General features: G+C 36.4%; 3 protein-coding genes across 4 annotated transcripts; 1 reads left to right on the forward strand and 2 right to left on the reverse strand.

Annotated features, from left to right (window-relative positions):
* Positions 1-2,460: 2,460 nt before the first annotated feature.
* LOC306773128 (trace amine-associated receptor 13c-like) lies at positions 2,461-3,450 on the forward strand (the record flags this gene model as incomplete). The annotated part of the gene is made up of 1 exon (XM_079262864.1): positions 2,461-3,450. The coding sequence occupies one exon, from the start codon at positions 2,461-2,463 to the stop codon at positions 3,448-3,450; it is 990 nt and encodes a 329-aa protein (XP_079118990.1).
* Positions 3,451-3,869: 419 nt separating this feature from the next.
* Positions 3,870-9,144, reverse strand: nsmce1 (NSE1 homolog, SMC5-SMC6 complex component; the record flags this gene model as incomplete). Of its 2 annotated transcripts, XM_079238253.1 has the most annotated exons (8): positions 3,870-4,007; positions 4,239-4,365; positions 4,694-4,810; positions 5,826-5,972; positions 6,667-6,744; positions 6,897-7,018; positions 7,560-7,681; positions 9,107-9,144. In XM_079238253.1, the coding sequence occupies 7 exons, from the start codon at positions 7,675-7,677 to the stop codon at positions 3,973-3,975; spliced, it is 744 nt and encodes a 247-aa protein (XP_079094379.1). In that variant the 3' UTR covers positions 3,870-3,972. The 2 variants fall into 2 exon arrangements, with proteins under 2 accessions (XP_079094379.1, XP_079094378.1); XM_079238252.1 differs by lacking the exon at positions 9,107-9,144 and having other exon boundaries at positions 7,560-7,689.
* Positions 9,145-10,713: 1,569 nt separating this feature from the next.
* vps37a (VPS37A subunit of ESCRT-I) lies at positions 10,714-18,123 on the reverse strand. The gene is made up of 12 exons (XM_079265035.1): positions 17,700-18,123; positions 15,972-16,046; positions 15,749-15,866; positions 15,253-15,356; positions 14,766-14,991; positions 13,968-14,038; positions 13,690-13,817; positions 13,524-13,582; positions 13,348-13,416; positions 12,402-12,545; positions 12,197-12,285; positions 10,714-11,985 (listed from the first exon to the last, which is right to left on the reverse strand). Exons 1-11 carry the CDS (start codon positions 17,807-17,809, stop codon positions 12,205-12,207), a joined length of 1,185 nt encoding a protein of 394 aa, XP_079121161.1. The 5' UTR covers positions 17,810-18,123; the 3' UTR covers positions 10,714-11,985; positions 12,197-12,204.
* Positions 18,124-18,774: the final 651 nt, after the last annotated feature.

An 18,774-nucleotide genomic window follows, 5' to 3' on the forward strand; every position in this document is an offset into this window, starting at 1 on the left:
TTGTGTCAAAAAGTTCAAATAACAATTAGATGTGTTTTGTTGTGGTGTTTGTGTGTGTGTGTGTCCAGCAGAAAGACTTCTCATTCTTTTTGCTAGTTGAAGCTTTTAAATTTGCAGGACATTTTTCTGAAATAACTTTTAGCCTGATTAAATGAACCAACCGCTCCTTGTCAAGATCTGCATGATGACCCATTAGCTTGAATCAAGTAGGTTAAAGCAGAGAAACATCTATAAGCTGCAGGTCAATGTCTCCTAAAGCTGGAGTTGAAGAGCGTTGTTGTATGAACCACAGCATGATGAAACCCTCCTCGTGTTTTTACCATGTTTAGCAGGTTTGTTTCATCAGCAAAAAAAAGAACTGATCCTCTGCAACCTTGAAAATCAGTGCTTGAGTTTTCTCTGTACATCACCTTATACCAGAAGACTGTGGCTCATCAGTAAGAGTTTTGTACCAAGCTCTGAAAGCATCTGAAAATATTTATGGCTTCAGTGCTTTCCATAACACTTTTAAAATGTGAATTTTCAAAATCCTGTTGCATCCTATAGAATTGTGTTTGGGTTTTGGTAATTCTGATGCTCCAAAATGGCATGCTGAATGCCAACACAAAGAAGAAATTGGAAACAGTATGTCTTTATTATGCAGCTAGTCATTCATTAGTTCAGGTCATGAACCTTTACGAGAGAATTCCTTTTTGTTTGAGGAGCTTGATTAAGTTCATTAAAAGTGTTGTGCTTTGGTTAGCCTCCTTTCTGTGCTTATTTCACTAAATCAAAATGTTCTTTTTATATTAATAATATTCAATGAATTTGGAGATTTTATTTAAAAGTAATTTTCTTATTAATTTGTTTATGTGAGACTGCGACTGCTATACAGAAAGTAATTGTATTTATTAAGAATTTTATTTGATTGACACAAATTTTTTATTGTCTTTGTTGACAAACTTTTTTGCAGAGTGCAAGAAAGAGGTGTATTTTTTCTTGCATTTAGAGCATAGAGGTGGAACTCCGGTCCTCGAGGGCTACAACCCTGCATGTTTTTAAGGTTTCCCTGCGCCAACACACCTGGCTCAAATAATGAGCCATTGTGCAAAACTTCATAGGCTGTTGGAGCCAATGAATTTGAGTTGGGTGTATTGAAATAGATAAACACTGAAAACCTGCAAAACCTGTAGGACAGTGGTTCACAATGACCGAATTTAAACATCCCTAATTTAGAGTATAAACAAATGTGAAATGTGATAGCTGTAAAACCCACACACAAAATTTAGAGTGAAAAAGAAACAAACAAAAGCAGAAAAGTTTATAACATATACAGTACAAGTAACATTGTTATGAAAGAGTCAACAATCAGCAACTTAGTGACAAGTGAGGGTGTCAGGGTTGGGTATAAACATGAATTTTCAACCCAAATAAAGGTAATATATTGGCTCACTATAAATTCTGTTAAATAATTCCCATCCCTGTTAGCTCTCTTCAGCCAGCAAGAAAATTTTACAATGAATCTTGTTTAGTCCCTTTCTCTCTTTTAATCTTCTAACGTTTCTTCACTGAATCAGTGATGTTGCACGTTCAAAATAGCCAGTTCCTTATTTTACTGTGAAGTGAAACTCTGCTGGAACGTCACATCATGTCCCGGATGTAAAAGCTGTATAGTTTGTTTTCTCAGCCTCGGGATAGCAGACCTTGGATAGCAGGGACTCCAGAAATAAGCATGATAGATGTCACTGAACAAGTCTGGGACGCAGAGTTTCAAGGTCAGAAAGTTACGTCTTTAACATATACATTATATAACACTGGGAAAAGATTCTCCATACCTCTACCCACTCCACCTGCAGCATTGCATGAGACATTGCTGTGCTATGTTCAATATAAAAACATGGACCTGGGAATATCTTGGGAAAATCATTGTCACTCCATACAGTTAGTTACTGATCAGAAATTTCACCTGAAACTGTTTTCGCACAAAGACAGAACCATATACCAAGTCTGTGCTGGAAGTTTCTAAATATCAAACAGTCTGTTTTTGTTATTGTATAAGGGTGCAAAGGGATTCTCTGGAATGGATGGGACAGAGAGGTTATAAACTGTTATAGATTTATTATGAGTCATCATCTCACAAAAACCACAGGAAGCAGAGCTTTCACACTGGAATTAAAAGTCATCATAATGTCTAAATAGTTTGCTACAGGAAGAATATAACAGTGTAATGCTGTTGAGTTAGCCTGCAAAAAGCCTAACTATGAATATACATCTTCACACAAATGAATTTAGTAGTAAAAGAGAGGAGGTGCTAAATGTGATAAAGGAGAAAGGAAAACAAAGAAAGGGTGAGGAGAGAAAAGTAGGAGGAACAGATTTGACAGACAGCTCCAGCTGAGAAATGAGCTTAAAAGGGATGATGGGGAATAGAAAGCCGTACAGTCTGGACTGAGTAGCTCAGTCTGTCTTCATCCTTGGAAAATGAACAGTCTGGACAAAGCTGGACTGTGCTTTCCTCAGTTTAACTTGTCTTGCGCAGGTTTGATGCGCCCTCGGTCTGAGACTGTACTCCTTTATGCATTATTCTCTTCCATCTCTGTGCTCACAGTTACTCTCAACCTGCTGGTAATCATCTCAATTTCTTACTTCAGACAGCTCCACACCCCCACCAATGTGCTCCTGCTCTCTCTAGCCATTTCGGACCTCCTTGTGGGGCTGCTGGTGATGCCGGTGGAGACGATGCGATTCATAGAACCATGCTGGCTGCTGGGTGATATCATTTGTGCTCTGTCATATATTATTGGCTTCACTCTCACTTCAGCCTCAGTGGGGAACATGGTGCTCATATCTATTGATCGCTATGTAGCCATTTGTTTTCCTCTGCAGTACCCCACCATAATCACTTACAGCAGAGCAGAGGTGTCAGTGAGCCTATGCTGGACCTGCTCCCTCCTCTACAACGGGCTCATCTTAAAGGACCATCTCAAGCAGCCAGACCGGTACAACTCCTGCTATGGAGAGTGTTTAGTGGTAATTACCGTCATCTCTGGAACTATTGACCTTGTTTTCACCTTTATTGTACCATGCACAGTCATTCTCATTCTGTACATTAGAGTATTTGTTGTGGCAGTGTCTCAGGCCCGTGTTGTGCAGCCTCATTTTATAGCTGCTGCAGCCAGTACAGTAAAATGCACTGCAAAGAAATCAGAGAAAAAAGCAGCCAGGACTCTTGGCATTGTGATATTAGTGTTTTTGTTGACCTTTTGTCCATATTACTATCCATCTCTAGCTGGGCAGGACATCTCAAACAGTGCTTCATCGTGGGCTATTGTTTCCTGGCTGCTGTATTTCAACTCTTGTTTGAACCCACTAATATATGCTTTTTTCTACCCCTGGTTTAGAAGAGCTATCTCTTTTATTGTTACCCTGAAGATCCTAGATGGAGACTCCTCTAACGCTAACATACTTTAACATCATAAAACACATTTAATTTGGTTATTTTAAATTCTGCTGTGGCAGGAAGTAATAAAGCAGCTGGATTTATATACATCTGTTAGAGTATTGTTTCATTTGCATCACACAGCACGTTCACAGGTCTATCTGGAATATATGTTTGTTTGCTCAGCTTATTAACTGACAACCTGATAACAATTTAAACATCTCATAAAAAGAGATAATGACAATTTGATGGCTTTAACCTCTTTATGATGAGAAATTACTCAACTATTTATTAATGTTCAATAGTGATTTTTGTCCTTTTTTGGTCTGAGCACATTACAAATGTATTCCTTGTTTTTATTAAAATGCTTATAACAAAATTAGTTTAAAAGAACCGCCTTGGTTTTGTTTTACCAATAAGTAAGAATACACATGAATGAAGATAAACAAGTTTATTTGAATTAAAACATTTAAAACATGCATATTAAAATGTGGTTCCTTACAAATTTGTGTTAAATATAATGAACTTTGTTGAAAAAAGGCTGACATAAGGTCTCATCTCTTCGACTTTGGGTGTGGCTGCCTGACCTCTGGAAAGAAAAATTATTAAAAATTAACATTAAGTAATGTTAGCAAACTGTTACATCAGATCTTAAATATCTACAGTCCACAGTACCAGCAGCATGATGTTATATTAAATCATGTGCTTTTATATTTACAATCTACTTTTTAATAAAACAATATCTACAATCACTTACATGATGTCTCATTTCACCTGTATCAGGTGCACAAACACAATTTTACCAAGGAAGTGTAATTACCGGGAATTTCATGTGGCCAAAAATCATCACAAGAAGGACAACGTGGTTCCGTTCTTCCTTTAAAGAATCTGGCCACACATGGGTTGTGTATTTTTATGCCGCATGTTGGGTTCTCACAAATTTGGCACTGAAAAACAAAACAGAGGAATTCAGATAAAATGATAAATAATCTATTTCCCAGCGTTACATTCAACAAAATGTCACTTAAAACTGTAAAATATTAAACGTAGCAGAAAAAAGCACTTCAGCATTAACATTTTAACGTGAACACACAGCACAGAATTTTTTTAAATTATTATTTCTGTAAATTCCCAGTTGCAAAAAATGTTTTATTTAACACAGAAAGACTTTTATAATCTTCAAGCTATTAATTCATCTGATTCAAATAGTTTTCAGCTTTAAAGTAGAAAAAAGTATTTTTATTTCAGTGAATTCAACAAAAAACAAAGGTTTACCTGAAAAGCAACATTATGACAGATTTGGCACACTTTGACCTGGTCTTGATACATTGTGCGAATATATGGCTCCATCTCAATGATACATCGGGTGGACAGAGTGTAGTCCCCTTGTTTCTGTGTTCATAAAATGTGATTGATTAGAAACTGGACACATAAATGTAGGGGGAGCAAGAAGTAGCCACAAAAACAAAACCGACTGCTTTCATCTTGTGAACTGGCTTGTGAAAGTTACTGATTGTGCTTTGAAACATTGATAAAAAATGTGAAATCATCCTAGTGTTGAGCTGTCTGACATCTTTTCCATGATTTAATCAGCAAAGTGTACATTAAAAAGCCTAAAACATTTACATGACTTAAGTCATGTTATTTCAATGAATAATTCAAATACTCAAAATTTTTAGGGATTTATCAACTTTTACGTTCTAAATACCCATAACAATACCAAAGGCAACCGAGTATCAACCAGAGGTGAGTATTAAATTAACTCCATCAACAGACGCTTTGTACTTTGCACTGTGATATTTGTTTAAATTTGTTTTGTAAATGGGACCTTTTTTATAATATTGGAATCACAATTTTGTAGCAAAAGTATGGGACGTCAAGTCATGTGGGAAGTCTGTATTCATCTATCCTCCTCCTGTGATAAAGGAATATATTATATATATATATATATATATATATATATATATATATATATATATATATGTATATATATATATATATAAACAGGGGAGAGCCGTTACTAAACTAAAGAGCTACTGAGTGTGAACAACAAAAAGTGCAAAATGGACACAAAATGTTCAATCGTGGTCTAGTAGCTATAATACATTACCTTCATAAACAATGTTTTATATTTCATCTTCAGTTTCCTGCATGTAACCGACAGTAACCGACCATTTTAATACATTTAAATATCTGATTAAGTGGATTTGACAAGTAGATTCAAACTTCCACTTGGACTCAGGCAGCAGTTTTCTTCCACGATGCTTCTCTCTCCTCACCAGCAGCAACAACATTACCTTCTGTATGAAATAGTTCTTTGTATTACATATATACTTAACAAGAACCTCTCCCTGCAACTGGGTAAACTACACTGGCCTGCGGTGATATTGTGAAGACATTATTTTACCTCACACAGCCATTTGTCTTGGACGAGTCGGTTCAGTAGGTGCTCCGTTTCACTCTTCTTCAGCTTTTTGCTGGAAATGGTGTCGGTGCTGTTCAGAATTTCAGTGGAAGAGGCCTTGCCATTCTCAGAGCTCACAATTAGGTCCATCTAATGAAATATTACGCCAGAGTTAGAGATTTTTTTATAAAGCATTTGTATGGTAAACTAAATGTAAACATAAACATATTTCTAAGCCTTAATAACTAGTAGAAGAATGGAGCGAGGCAAACTGCATGGTCATGTGGTGCAGCTACAAAAACATGCAACAACAATGTTTCTTTAAATGTGGAGACGACAAAAGAGATTGTTGTGGACTTAAGGAGAGAACACACCCACCAGGCTCTTCTCTTCTAACAACGCTGCTGTGAAGAGGGTGAGTTTTTGGGTGTGCATGTTACAGAGGATCTCTACTGGACTGACAACACGCATCAACGGCCAAAAGAGCCCAGCAGGGACTACTTCCTTCGCAAGCCCAGAAGAGCCAGAACCCCGATCCACATCCTAAAAGGAGCATGTTGACCTCCTCCATCACTGTTTAGTTCGGCGCCTGCACGGCATCCTGCCGCAAAATTCTCCAGCCCATTATGAGAGCAGCTGAGAGGGTAATCGGTGAGTTGGAGCATTCAACTCAATCTGTTGGTTTCCTTATATTGGCTATTATGAATTGGCTTTCACTATTTTTTTTTTTTTTTCCTGTCTGTAAAGCGTCTTGAGATGGCATTGCCATGATTTGACGCTACATAAATAAAGTTGAATTGAATTGAATAAGAAGAAGATGAAGAGGAAGATGATCAGCACTTACTGTTTTCCTAAACAGCTCAAGCTCATTGTCAGCATAATCTGAAGACATCCTGGTGACATCTGTTTCAGCCGTGTTCACCTGGATAGGGTTAGAGAGCAACTATCACTAATAATGTTGAGTTCTGCAAAGATCCCCAAACACACTGACCACAAGTCTTTGCTCTCCAAAACAGTCAATAATAAAGGAACAGGCCTGACACCCCAGACTTATTTGGTACAAAGCCCACTAACCAGGGCGTAAAACTGCTGACCGTTGTCCTCAGACATCCCTTTTCTGATCTGCATAAACAATGGCTGCAGCTTGGAGTTGATGGTATCAATGAAGTCATCTAGTTTGTCTGGAGCATGTTGTGCTGTAAGAAAAACAAAGAGACAAAAGGAAAACTGTTTGATATTCCAAACTATACTGTAGGCCTTGGCATATTTTTCTACACTTAAAATATTATAATCTTTACAAAGTCTGGTAAATCCAAGTGGTTGCATGACAACTATAAATTAATACCAGATGAATTACAGTCATGAAAAGGCAGGCAGAAGGATACATTTAATGTCTCTTATTTCTTATCTTTTATAACATGTTTAAACAATCACCAGAATGTAATCATTATTGTGATTTTGGTTAATCTGATTTGTTTGCAGTAATGTGGGAGGTCATATATAATCCAAAAGCAAACAAAACAGTAGATATTGAGATTTTAAGACTTTTAGCTGGAAGGGTAATGCTAGATAATCCTGGAATTCAAGGATCTGGACTGACAGTGGACATTTTCACATGTTAATGTTTTCACATGTTAATGTAGTGCTCCGGTACTTTATTAGTAGTAACTGAGCACTCCAGTAGAAATAAGCTGCTCCATCAGTAACTGGTTATATGCAGAAAAAAAAATCACTCACAGTTGTGTGTTTCACAACAATACTGATAGAGTGCCCTTGCTCCTTGCTCATCAGTGATGCCAGTGGTCATCATGGTCTGTAGAAACCTTCGGTGACTGTCTCCCATCTGTCGTGACATGTTTCTGGACATAAAATGGTAATAATGTAACTTTAGCTGACTATAAGGAGAAGTGATGCTTAATAGTGGTCACTTTAGACTTTTATTCAAATAGAGAAAACTAACAAAACTCTTTCAGAAGAAAAATGAAGATTAACAAAAATTCGAGCAAGAAATTTCAGCCATCTCAGGAGCTCATCATCAGAAATGGCAAAAGGTTGACGATGTGATCTCAGTACATTATAGCTCATATGTAGTTTGTACTGTGCAGTTGTCAGTAGGACATAAACTCAACATATTCAGATTTCCTGCTAAACTTCTGGTTGTCTATCTTTTGTCTTTGCTTAACTTCAGTATTATTGAGTTTTAGACTATTAGCGTAACAAGATTACTACCATACCATAACACTTTAATTATGAAAAACAATAGCATAACAATGGCAATGCTGACCAAAGTGCTGCACAGATAAATATAGAATTAAAGGAAGACAGGGCAATGGTGAAATACAACCAAAAACACAATTTAAAAAACTGTAATTAAAGTAATAAGCAAGTCCGAGAACAAATCACAATAATATATCAAAAGTCTTTACACCAGTGTGGCCTTCGGTGGTTTTATTATGGTAACATGTAGATTAGCATATTTATCGATAATTATTAACCCCCTTGCAGAACTCTAAACACTAAATGTAGAGATAACATTACCCTTACAACAAGCCATGATGATGAAAGCATCATCCTGTGTAGATGATTCGCAGACAGGGAGATAAAAGTGCAGTCTGACTTTCACTTATTAACATCACGATCAAGCCGAAAATATTGGAATAGTCTCCGAAAGAGTCTGTCTCTTTTAAGTCTCCTTAATCTCACGATCAAATTCACACCTAAGTCCAATATAGATATTTGGAGATATATCAACAGAAACTCAAATTACATTAATAATATCCGAAGCAAGCGTCACTATATGTATTGATTTATTATATTTATTGAATTTCCCTCTGGGGATTAATAAAGTATTTTTCATTTCATAAAGCAATTCTGGAGATGTTTATTTTTGAGTCACGTTACTGTAGCAACAGGTTGTTCGTCATTTATTTGACCGACACCTATCAACAGTAAAATATTTTCACCATCACGACAGCAAGCCCGTGAAATCCGTAAATCCTAAAATACAAACTTCTTTATATGATTTTATTTTTTAGTTCGCTCTGTTTAAGAGATGTGATGAGACATTAAAGCAGGTTGCAGCTACAGTTCTGGAGCAACACAATCCTGCAGGACAGTCACTCTCGAGGACCGACTGTAGACATTCAAGAATTAAAGTTATTCGTCTGTTTTGCTGTCAAAACGTAGACAATTAAAAAGGGACGTCCTTGCATCACTCATCTGTTTAAGTTGGCTGTGGATTTGCAATCCATGCATCGAAATTCTTCTAAGTTGGGTGAAAGTACCTGCTTTCTTCTTCGCTGCAGCGGGCCTTCCGGATGTTATTTTTCTTCTTCGTCGCTCGAAAATTTTGCAGTTGTTGGTGTATACAGTGACATACTGCCGCCTCCTGCTTTGGAGACTCCAACACATTAAGTGGTGATGGAAATATATTAAAGTACTGTATTTCTAGACATTTGAACTTTACTTGAGAATTAAACAATAATCCCTACTAGGTCTAATTTTTTTAGGTAAATATAACTTGAGATGAACAACATCACTCAGTACATATTTTACCATACTGAGAAATATGTGCTTTTGTGTACCATGAACAACTTTCTCGACTTCCAAGACTTACAGGCCTGAGTTAGTTTGAAACTGGCTTGTTTGAAAGAGTTAGTAAGAGAACATTTTTACTCTTTTAAGTGTTCATGACAACATATTACATTAGCAAAATAACACTTTAGCAAACCACAAAACTTTTAGGACTAAGTCCCATGTATAGAAACTGGTTTGTCCATGGTACACAACAGCAAAATTGGTGCAGAAAAATTTCAAGCACATTGGTGAGGGGTGGTGATCGGGCTTGTTGTTACAGCCACAGCTGTTTTTGTAAACCAAAGCATTCTAGATTTGAATGTGGCATCAACAAGACAGTGATTTCACATCACATCTGTCCAATTTCAACATCCTCACTTCTTTTCCTTGTAACTCAGAAATCATTCATAGCAAAGAATACCCTAAAAGCTGTTTAAACATCCTCAAATTGCCCTGAAGAAACATTTGGACAGACAGAGAAGCCATAATCATCAGTCTATCCTTCACAGCAAGTATTTTTGAGTGCCAGCTTCTAAACAAGGGTATGCCTGTTAATCACATGCTTCACATTAAATGGAAATATCCTTAGTCACCAAAAGATATACTCTCAACATGAATTAGTTAAGTTGAATTAAGAGACAATACAACTGTCTTTGTATGACATACTTGTTGGTATTAGTTTAAAATGTCTTGTAAGAATGGCAGTCTCTCCTTTTGGTAAGTACCTCATTTTCTCTGGTAGGCTAGACACAGATGCAAATAAAAGAAACAAGTACAGGGCTGGACTAATTGAAATAAAGTGTGTGCAGCTTATTTTTCTGAAATTCCCAGTGTGAAATTTGAATCCAGTTACATGATAATCCACTCAAGGGAACTATCTTGAAAGCTTTACAGCTGTGAATAGTCTTTCCTGTATGACTGACTTTAAATTGCTTGGACATAGTTTTGTTATCTGCATTAGCTGCACCTGGATGTTACTTAGCTCTGTTCATTTCTATTGAGGCTGTTTGAGTGAACATGTGTCCACATAGCAACTTCTGCATTTTGACTGCTTTACAATATGATGCAACATGATTCTTTGTTCACTTGAAGCTATATTTTTCCAGCCTGACAAGTTCCACATTATAAGGTTATTCTTTTATAATGTCTGGAAATTTAAAACCTTAGCACTAGAACCTTTTCACGTATCTGAGTTTTATTGCCTTAACTTTATGAATTACTAAATGCTGCATTACCATCACACAGAAGAACGAGACATATTCTCAATGTTTTATTTCTCTAACAAATTAAATAAGAACATATGATACAAGGTGTATGAGCCTTTGATTATAATATTACCCATTATTAACATTTAAATACAGTATCTGATGTAATCTAGCTTTACCACAGCCTTTTACCTAATATTTCTCAACATTATTACATTTCCTTTGAGGCATTTTGTCACTATCTCAAGTTCAAAATGTGTCAAAAAAATAACTGAGCCATCAGCACTGAGCATATCAGGACAAAGTGGTGATCAGTGTGTTTGCATACTCAAACAGATTTAATATACCGTGACTTAGGTTCACGTTCATGCATATTCTGCTTTGACTTGAATTCTTAAGCACTCCCCAATAAACAGCTGGAAATGTCTTAAAACATAAATTCAAGACACACAACTGCTGTAGGTACTTCATTTGATATTTGGCTTACTTTTGTTTTAAAACCATTTTTAAATAGATAGAGGGTACATTTTCAAGGTTATCAAGGATACTTTCTTTAAGGCCAACTCAAATTATTGACATTTATACGCACACACACTGATACACACATTGCATTCAGGATTGCCCAAAGTGTAAAACCCAATAGCTCTATTAAGAGTTAACCACTTTTAAAAAAAGGTCTCTTGTCAGCACTGCCTCGCCTTTGCTTTACTGTTAAATCCTAAATTTGTTTTGTTAAATAGAAACTGGGTTTGTTTTGGACATATGAAATTATGACATTTTTATTCATATAAAGCACGTGAAAGTCAAGAAAAACCTTTCCAATGTAAACAGGATGATTAAAGTGCCGTCGCTGCACAACATCTCTGTGAAATCGAAATGGAGGCCTTTGAGGCATCGTAAAGCAAAAACTGGACAATGCTCTCAGAGGTGGACAGTACAAACACCAACATCAGCTTTTCACAATATTTCTATTCCACTGCATTGACAAATGTATAATTAGGAATAGTGTGCCAAGTGCTTTTCCAAGCTATATTCACATCAAACAGATTGATCAAGTGCAGGTGTTTTCACTTATCTAAGTGACAAATCTGAGAAGGAAACAAAACTCTTTGTCATCACTGTCAAATCAAATCTGGCCAAACAAACCGCAAAGAAAACTAACCACGTGATCAATTCTTTGTGATGTAATGGGATCATACAGACATGTATTGTTCATTCTGCCAGTTCCGGTCTCCTGCGATGACTTAACTTGAGTTGGTCTTCCATATTTTAGCCCAGCACTGCAATCATCATCTTCCTATTTCTCTGAAGCATCAACTTGGTGTGCTTTCAATTCCAGTAAAGTCTTATTTTTCCCCATTTGGCAGCAACTGAGTAAGATACTGTGGACAAAAGATAAAATGGAAAACACTGAATGAGAACATGCCAAACCAGTTTATATGAATGACAATAAGGAAACATCAAAGCTCTACCTACTGCTAAAGTGTCAGCAGAGAATCAAGAGTTTCACAATCAGTAAGCCAAAAACTACAAGGTGACAATGTGTGATTTTCTGAGTAATTGTTTCTCTGTTTATTAGTGTGTGTCTCCTACCTCTTGTTCTAGTGACCTGTCGGGAACTGCCCATGTGCATTTATAGACTGTTGCAACTTCTCCTCTTTGGCCCTTCTGCTGTGGCAAAGCTGCAGAATACACACACAAAATGCAATCTTTCCTTTTCAAATATCATTTAATTTAAAACATTCAGTCCAAACACAAAGTATAACTATAATGTTTACACAAATTATGAACTCCTCACTGTTCTTTTCTCCATGAAGCTGTTCAGGAACTCGTCAATGTCAGTACGTCCCTCCAAAAAGTTTTCAGCTGTCTCCTCTGACTCCTCCTCAGCCTGGTGGGCTGCAACTTTTAACCGAGCCTGTAGAGTACTTACACTACAACTCTGGAAAGGAGTTAAAATGAACAAAAGTAAGAAAAGTAATATAGATTTTCAGTCAATTGTTGTTCAAATATGCTGAACTCTTCAACATTACTTCCATCACATTATTTAAAAATTTGGCTAATTATCAATATGGCGCTGTAGTGGGGTAATATTTTGCAAATCTGCAGTATAAATAGGAACTTAAAACTTTTTTCCTTTTTTCCATCTCAGTTAAGTGGAATGGAGAACATGTTCAAATCAAAACACAAAAAAGAAAACATGCAAGAACCTAGAGAGGTACTATCAAGCATTTCTACTTGTTTTCTAATATTTTTGGAAGATCTAGCACTGTTGTCTGTTTGATAACATCAAACATGTGGACTACTGGACAGGAAAAGCAAGCTGACAGACAGTGGGTCAGGTAGGAGGCAGTACGAGTCCTTTGTCGTGAAACTGTCAAGGTAGGTTTACGACACTTTAGCAAAAGCATTGCTGGCCTATTTATTCAATAAATGCATTAACTCTTGATCTGAATGCATAATTTATGATTATCAGCTTTTTGTGATCTGCCTTTTCACAGGACAATTTGACACCATTTTAAAGATGATATGTATTGATTGGGTAACAAACTGCATATAAAAAGCCTCTTTCTGCCTTCCACAGGTAGTTATGCACTACCTGTGGCATATGCAGAAATGACATAAATCTCCCATTCAAAGCACAAAGCAAACACGGTTGAATAATAAAATAAGAAAAAAGGAAATAAAGTTTTCCAAAAATGTGTTTTCAATTTAACAAGCATGTGATGAGTGAAGCCTTTTACCTCACTGAGTTCATGCTGTCTCTGCATCTTTGTCTCAAAATTCGATTTCATCTGAGTCAGCTTTTCATACTATCCACACAATAGACAAAAACACGCATCATAAGCAGCAAGTCCATGGTGTAAATGTGCTTCTTGTGCTTCTTGTGCATGAAAGAAAACATGATGGAAGAACTCGCCTTGTTGAGCATCTCTTGTCTTTTTCCTTCCAACTGTGGCTCCATCTGAAGGTTTTTTTCTGCAGGTAAAAAGAAGATTTACTGTTTTTTATGTTGCTATTATGAAGCTGCATCCAATTAAAGCAGCTCCATCAAGGTGTTCTGTTAACACAAGAAAATAACTTACTCGCCATCTCCACTATACTGGTGACCAGCTCTTCTTTATCGCTGGTGACCTGTTTGAGTTGTGGCAAACTCACAAAGAACTCCAGTAACACATCCTCATTCTCTGACATCTCTGACAACTGGGTCAGACTTGGGTGGGATGAAACATAAGTTGGATACACAGGCAGATGGATATCAGTGGATCAGACAGCAAGAAAACCAATATGGCAGAATGTGGGTTTAAAATCATATTTCAACTGTCTCTTAGAAATAAAAGCCAATAAATGGAGAAAACTTTACTTCATGTCACAGAGCTCAGGAAAAGACTCAGGAATCTCAGGCATCTTGTACATATGTCCGTTTAATCCAGCCTGAAAGAGCAGAAATAACCACCTTAAACTCATCCATTTACACTTGAAGTGGAACACTGTAAAACTCCTAGTCATATTTCCTGAAACTGCCACCGTCTCCTGGCAGCAATCTAACATGGAAAATAAAAGTTTCTGAGATTTAAAATCTCATGTACATGGGTGCTATATTACTCATACAAGACAGAAAATGTGAGATAAAAACATGACTCTTTTAAGTACTTCTAAAGCAGTACCTTCACTGAAAATCAGCACATGCATCTGGATATTAAGTCATCATTAATGTATGCTAGAGCAGGTAGATACTGTTGACTAGTATACAATACAAGTCTAAACTGGTGTCAAACAGTTATAGGTCTGAACATTAACAAGCACAACTGACCCAGCAGAGAAACATACCTGTTATACTTATTCTATTTTTTTCCAAATCCACATTCTGATTTCTGGTTCAGGGTGTCTGTAACCGTGACTCTTAATTTTTCATTATTAGTTCATTTCCTCCCCCATAAACATATGAAATAACCCATATGGTGTAATTTCAGTTTTTTTTTTTGTATATATGTATATATATATATATATATATATATATATATATATATATATATATTATCATGTGATTAAAATGCGATTAAATTAGCCCCTAATAATTAGATACATTTTTTTTAAAACCAACTCCACCACAAATATATACATCTGCTATCAATTATTTATACGTTAGTTATTAATGTACCTGGGAATCTCCAGTTGGTACAGGTAGTGGCAGGTCAGTTATTAGTCCATATTGAACTGGTGCTCTGGGGGGTCCATGAGCAATATCAACTCCTGGGTGGGCCATGGTGGCTGGTGATGGAGCTGGACCAGGACCAGGAGGTGGTGTCTGACTGGGACCCACATGGCGAGGACCATAGTGAAAAGCTTGGGTGGGGTAAGGAGCGATTCCTGATGGCTTGTACATACTGTTGCAGCAAGTTTTGGGTAGAAAAAAAAACAGGAGCTATTATGTCAAATACATCTCAAAGCAATTTATCTTTATGTAAGTAAGCCTTACAAAGAGCAAAACCACATTTTAAGAATATCACACTGTGTTTTGTAGGGATAACAGATACAATTCTCCAACATATTTGGAAAAAAAAGAAGGTTGCAAATAGGCTAGACTTAATAAAAAAAAAAAAAAAAAAATTCTTTTTTTTTTTTATTGAATGCACAAAATGCCTTACTATGGAAAGCCGGCAGAGCCAGTTGACATCAACGCAGGAGGGCTTTTCCAGAACTCATCCAGTAGACTTTGGATGACCTTGCCAAGATCTGAGTGCATCCCAAACTTTAAGATAGACAGCAACAATAAATGGGTATTTGTACAAAAGTTTTTAATAAACCATAGAAAGTTAATTAAAATTTCAATAGAAGGAATATGGGCTATATATATATTGATTTTGGAGTTATCAATAGGTGTGCAGTGTGCTGAGAGAAATCTGGAGAAAGCATTTCCCTGGTCTACTAGATTACAGGTCACTTATGTAACAGTTTGTGCTCAGATTGAGTCACAGCAATTTAAACTTTTGGCGCTTATTCATTCAACAGACTTACAATCAATCCTAAAACTGTAGTATTGTAAATATTATCATACACTGTATTCCTCGATCCAGATTATGAACTCCATGTTTCATACTGGAAATTGAAATGCAGAGTTTTAAATCAAAGTGAAAAACTTACATTTGTGATGAGGGGGCTCGTGATCATGGTACCGTTATTGCTATCAACTAAATGATGACCAACAGGGGGGTAGACACTAACCACCGGCTTCTCCTGAGGGAACTGAGGAGGCAGCAAACTGGAAGGATGAGGAGAAAAAAAAAATTAGGGAAAAATGGTGGTGGGGCATTATTTGTCACATGTAATTATGTTACAACCAAGGACTTTATAAAAGTGTACTCACATGTTAACACTAATGGTGGAGCTATTGATTGTAAATGGTATTCTGTACTCCACATCTTTCTGGATCTCTGCAAGACTGTGGACAAACAGGAGAAAGGAGATATCAGCATTCATCTTGAACCAGCACATTAAGACAAAATACAGCATTCAATGAACCAGAGATTACATAAACTGCATTTATCCATCTGATTTGTAGCAAATTCACACAAAAAATACTTAATGTATTTTTGCCTTTTTTTTTCCTTCTTTGTTTTCTGAGAACAGGTCTTGGTCTAAATTAGATTCCATTAAACTTTGGGTGTGATCTGGATAGATTTGTAGACACAGGAATTTTTTTTAAAAAGATTCTTCACATGGTTTGAAATTACCTGCTTGTTGGAGGTCTGCGCTCTCAGAGTCAGTTTAATTCTACAATTAATTCATTGTAGAGATCCCCTCAATATTGTCATTTCTATAAAGAAATATATCTATTATTTCTTTGTTGTTATATTATGTTAGATTAAAAAAAGATATAATTAAATTAAACTTCTGACTTAAGAACAGTGTTTGGTGTTTACAACTAGTAAATAAAAATTGCAATATATTGTCTTGATTATAGTATCCTGACATTTCGCAATATATCATATTCTTGGCCTGTATTGTGATACATATTGCCAGCTTCTTGCCAACACACACCTGTATGCAGGATGTGATCATAGCAAAATCTAGATTATTTGTTTGATTATTTGCCTTTCTTGACACAGCCCTCTGTATTCATCCAGGCTTATATTTATTTATATATATATATATATATATATATATATATATATATATATATATATATATGTATAGCCTCGGATGAATACATAGGGCTGTGTCAAGAAAGGCATTCAGCCCATGCCAAATCAAATATCCAAATCAGTTCAATGTCTTCCACATCAGATCAGTCAAGGTCCGGGTTAACAAAGACTGCATACAACTACCACTAACAGGGTTCCAGTGGAAACTGGGCTACTGTAGGTCTAAAAAAGATATGAGCAAAGTGTGTCCATAGTCAGGGAGTGAAAGAGAAAGCTTTATATATTTGATAAGTAAGTCCTTCAGTGGTTAATTGTACACATACAGCAATATTCTGATTGACTTTAGTCTTAAATACATTACAGGTGAGACAATTAACATTAAACTTTACTCATTACAAAGTACATACTGATGTTTATGAAGTGAAATGTTAACAAGTGCAACTTTTGTCAAAGGTGAGCTTTATTCTTTGCTAGTAATAAATTACAAACACTGATACTACACCTAAAGTAATATTTCGTTCGGGTTTCGTTTCATATCTACCGGAGTGGGAAAATAAACAACTGTCATTGAGGTGCCATAACTCCAAGTAAACACAGGGTAATACTTTAATCTCCGCTAGTAATAAGCTCATCCTAAAACTACACGCGTGACAAACATAGGAATGATCACAGGATGCGGTCAGCCAGCAACAACTTGCGTAATCGGCACAAATAGAACCTGAAAGTGTAACTAAGGGATTTTATTAGCTTTGAAGTTAGATCGATACTCCAGCGAATCACTTTGACTGATTTACTTATCATAGCTTTTTTAAAGATTACGTTTGTGGTGTCACAAAGCATGACGATGGGTTCAGGTAAAACCAGTAAGGACAAATGTGAAGCCTGACAATTAAGTTTCATGCTGAGTTTTAGAGCCGGGCTTTGGGTGGGAGAGCGTCCATCATGTTTACCTGGGGTGAGCCGCCTTGAGTGACTCGATCTGCCGCTGTCTTTGTTGTTGTAGACTGTTCAGAGGAGGGAGAGGTCCGGAGCCTTTGGACAGGGGGAAAAACCAGTTCATTCTCTCTGTGAGAAACAGCGGGCTGAACTTGGTGACAAAGTATGAAGCCGAACTTAGGATAAATTGGTTAAAAAGTGAGCATGAGTAGCAAACTGTGATATGTGGCGCTAACCCCTGTTAGCTCGTTATCTAAAGACTCGGTTTGCTATTCATACCAGGCGAACTACATTACAAAGTCGGAGGGCATATCTTCTTTAGTCGGGTAAAAGCCAAGTTTTGTTTTATCTCAGAGAGCTGTTATGCTATTCAGACCAGTCATTGCCACAACTTATACAAATAATAGTAGCTAAAGGCAGACAACTACCTAGCTAATAACAGCTTGGTCAACTTATTTACGTAAAACGTCACATGGCAACTTACGTAAAACGCAACTTCCTGCTTCTGTCAGTATTTCAAAATAAAAATATGTATCGCTTTTAAACATTTCTTCTTTTTTTTAATATAACAAATCCCAAACAGTCATGTAAAATGTTTTATTAAAGTTTTTAAACATATATATTTTCAATACATTGTTGTACTGAACTTTTATTTGTTCCTGCGAACATTAGAATATTTGAAATGATCAATGTTGAACTAATAAATGACAGCTTGCCTACATAAGTGTTTCTTTTTTTAAGAGTTGAAGAAGAAATAAAAGGTATAAATTTCCACATACATGTCAGACCTGTGCAGAGTTTGACATTAAACTGCACAAAAATGCTCATTCCTCTCTGATTTGAGTCAGGTGTGTTGCAGCAGGGAAACTCCTAACACTTGCAGACTGCAGCTGACGGGGACCGGAGCTGCCCACCCGTCATTTAATATTTTACTATGTAAAAAAGTTTATGTTGCTCTTTGCATGAAAAAAAAAATTATTAATAAAATTTTATTTTATTTGATTACAGTACTTTGTTTAGTACATCTTGGATTTTCTAGTGATATGTCATGTGACTGGTTTACATACTGAGAAGTTCTCTTTTTGGGCA

The sequence above is a fragment of the Telmatherina bonti genome, assembly GCF_933228915.1.
Source record: "Telmatherina bonti genome assembly, chromosome: 3".
Lineage (NCBI taxonomy): Eukaryota > Metazoa > Chordata > Actinopteri > Atheriniformes > Telmatherinidae > Telmatherina > Telmatherina bonti.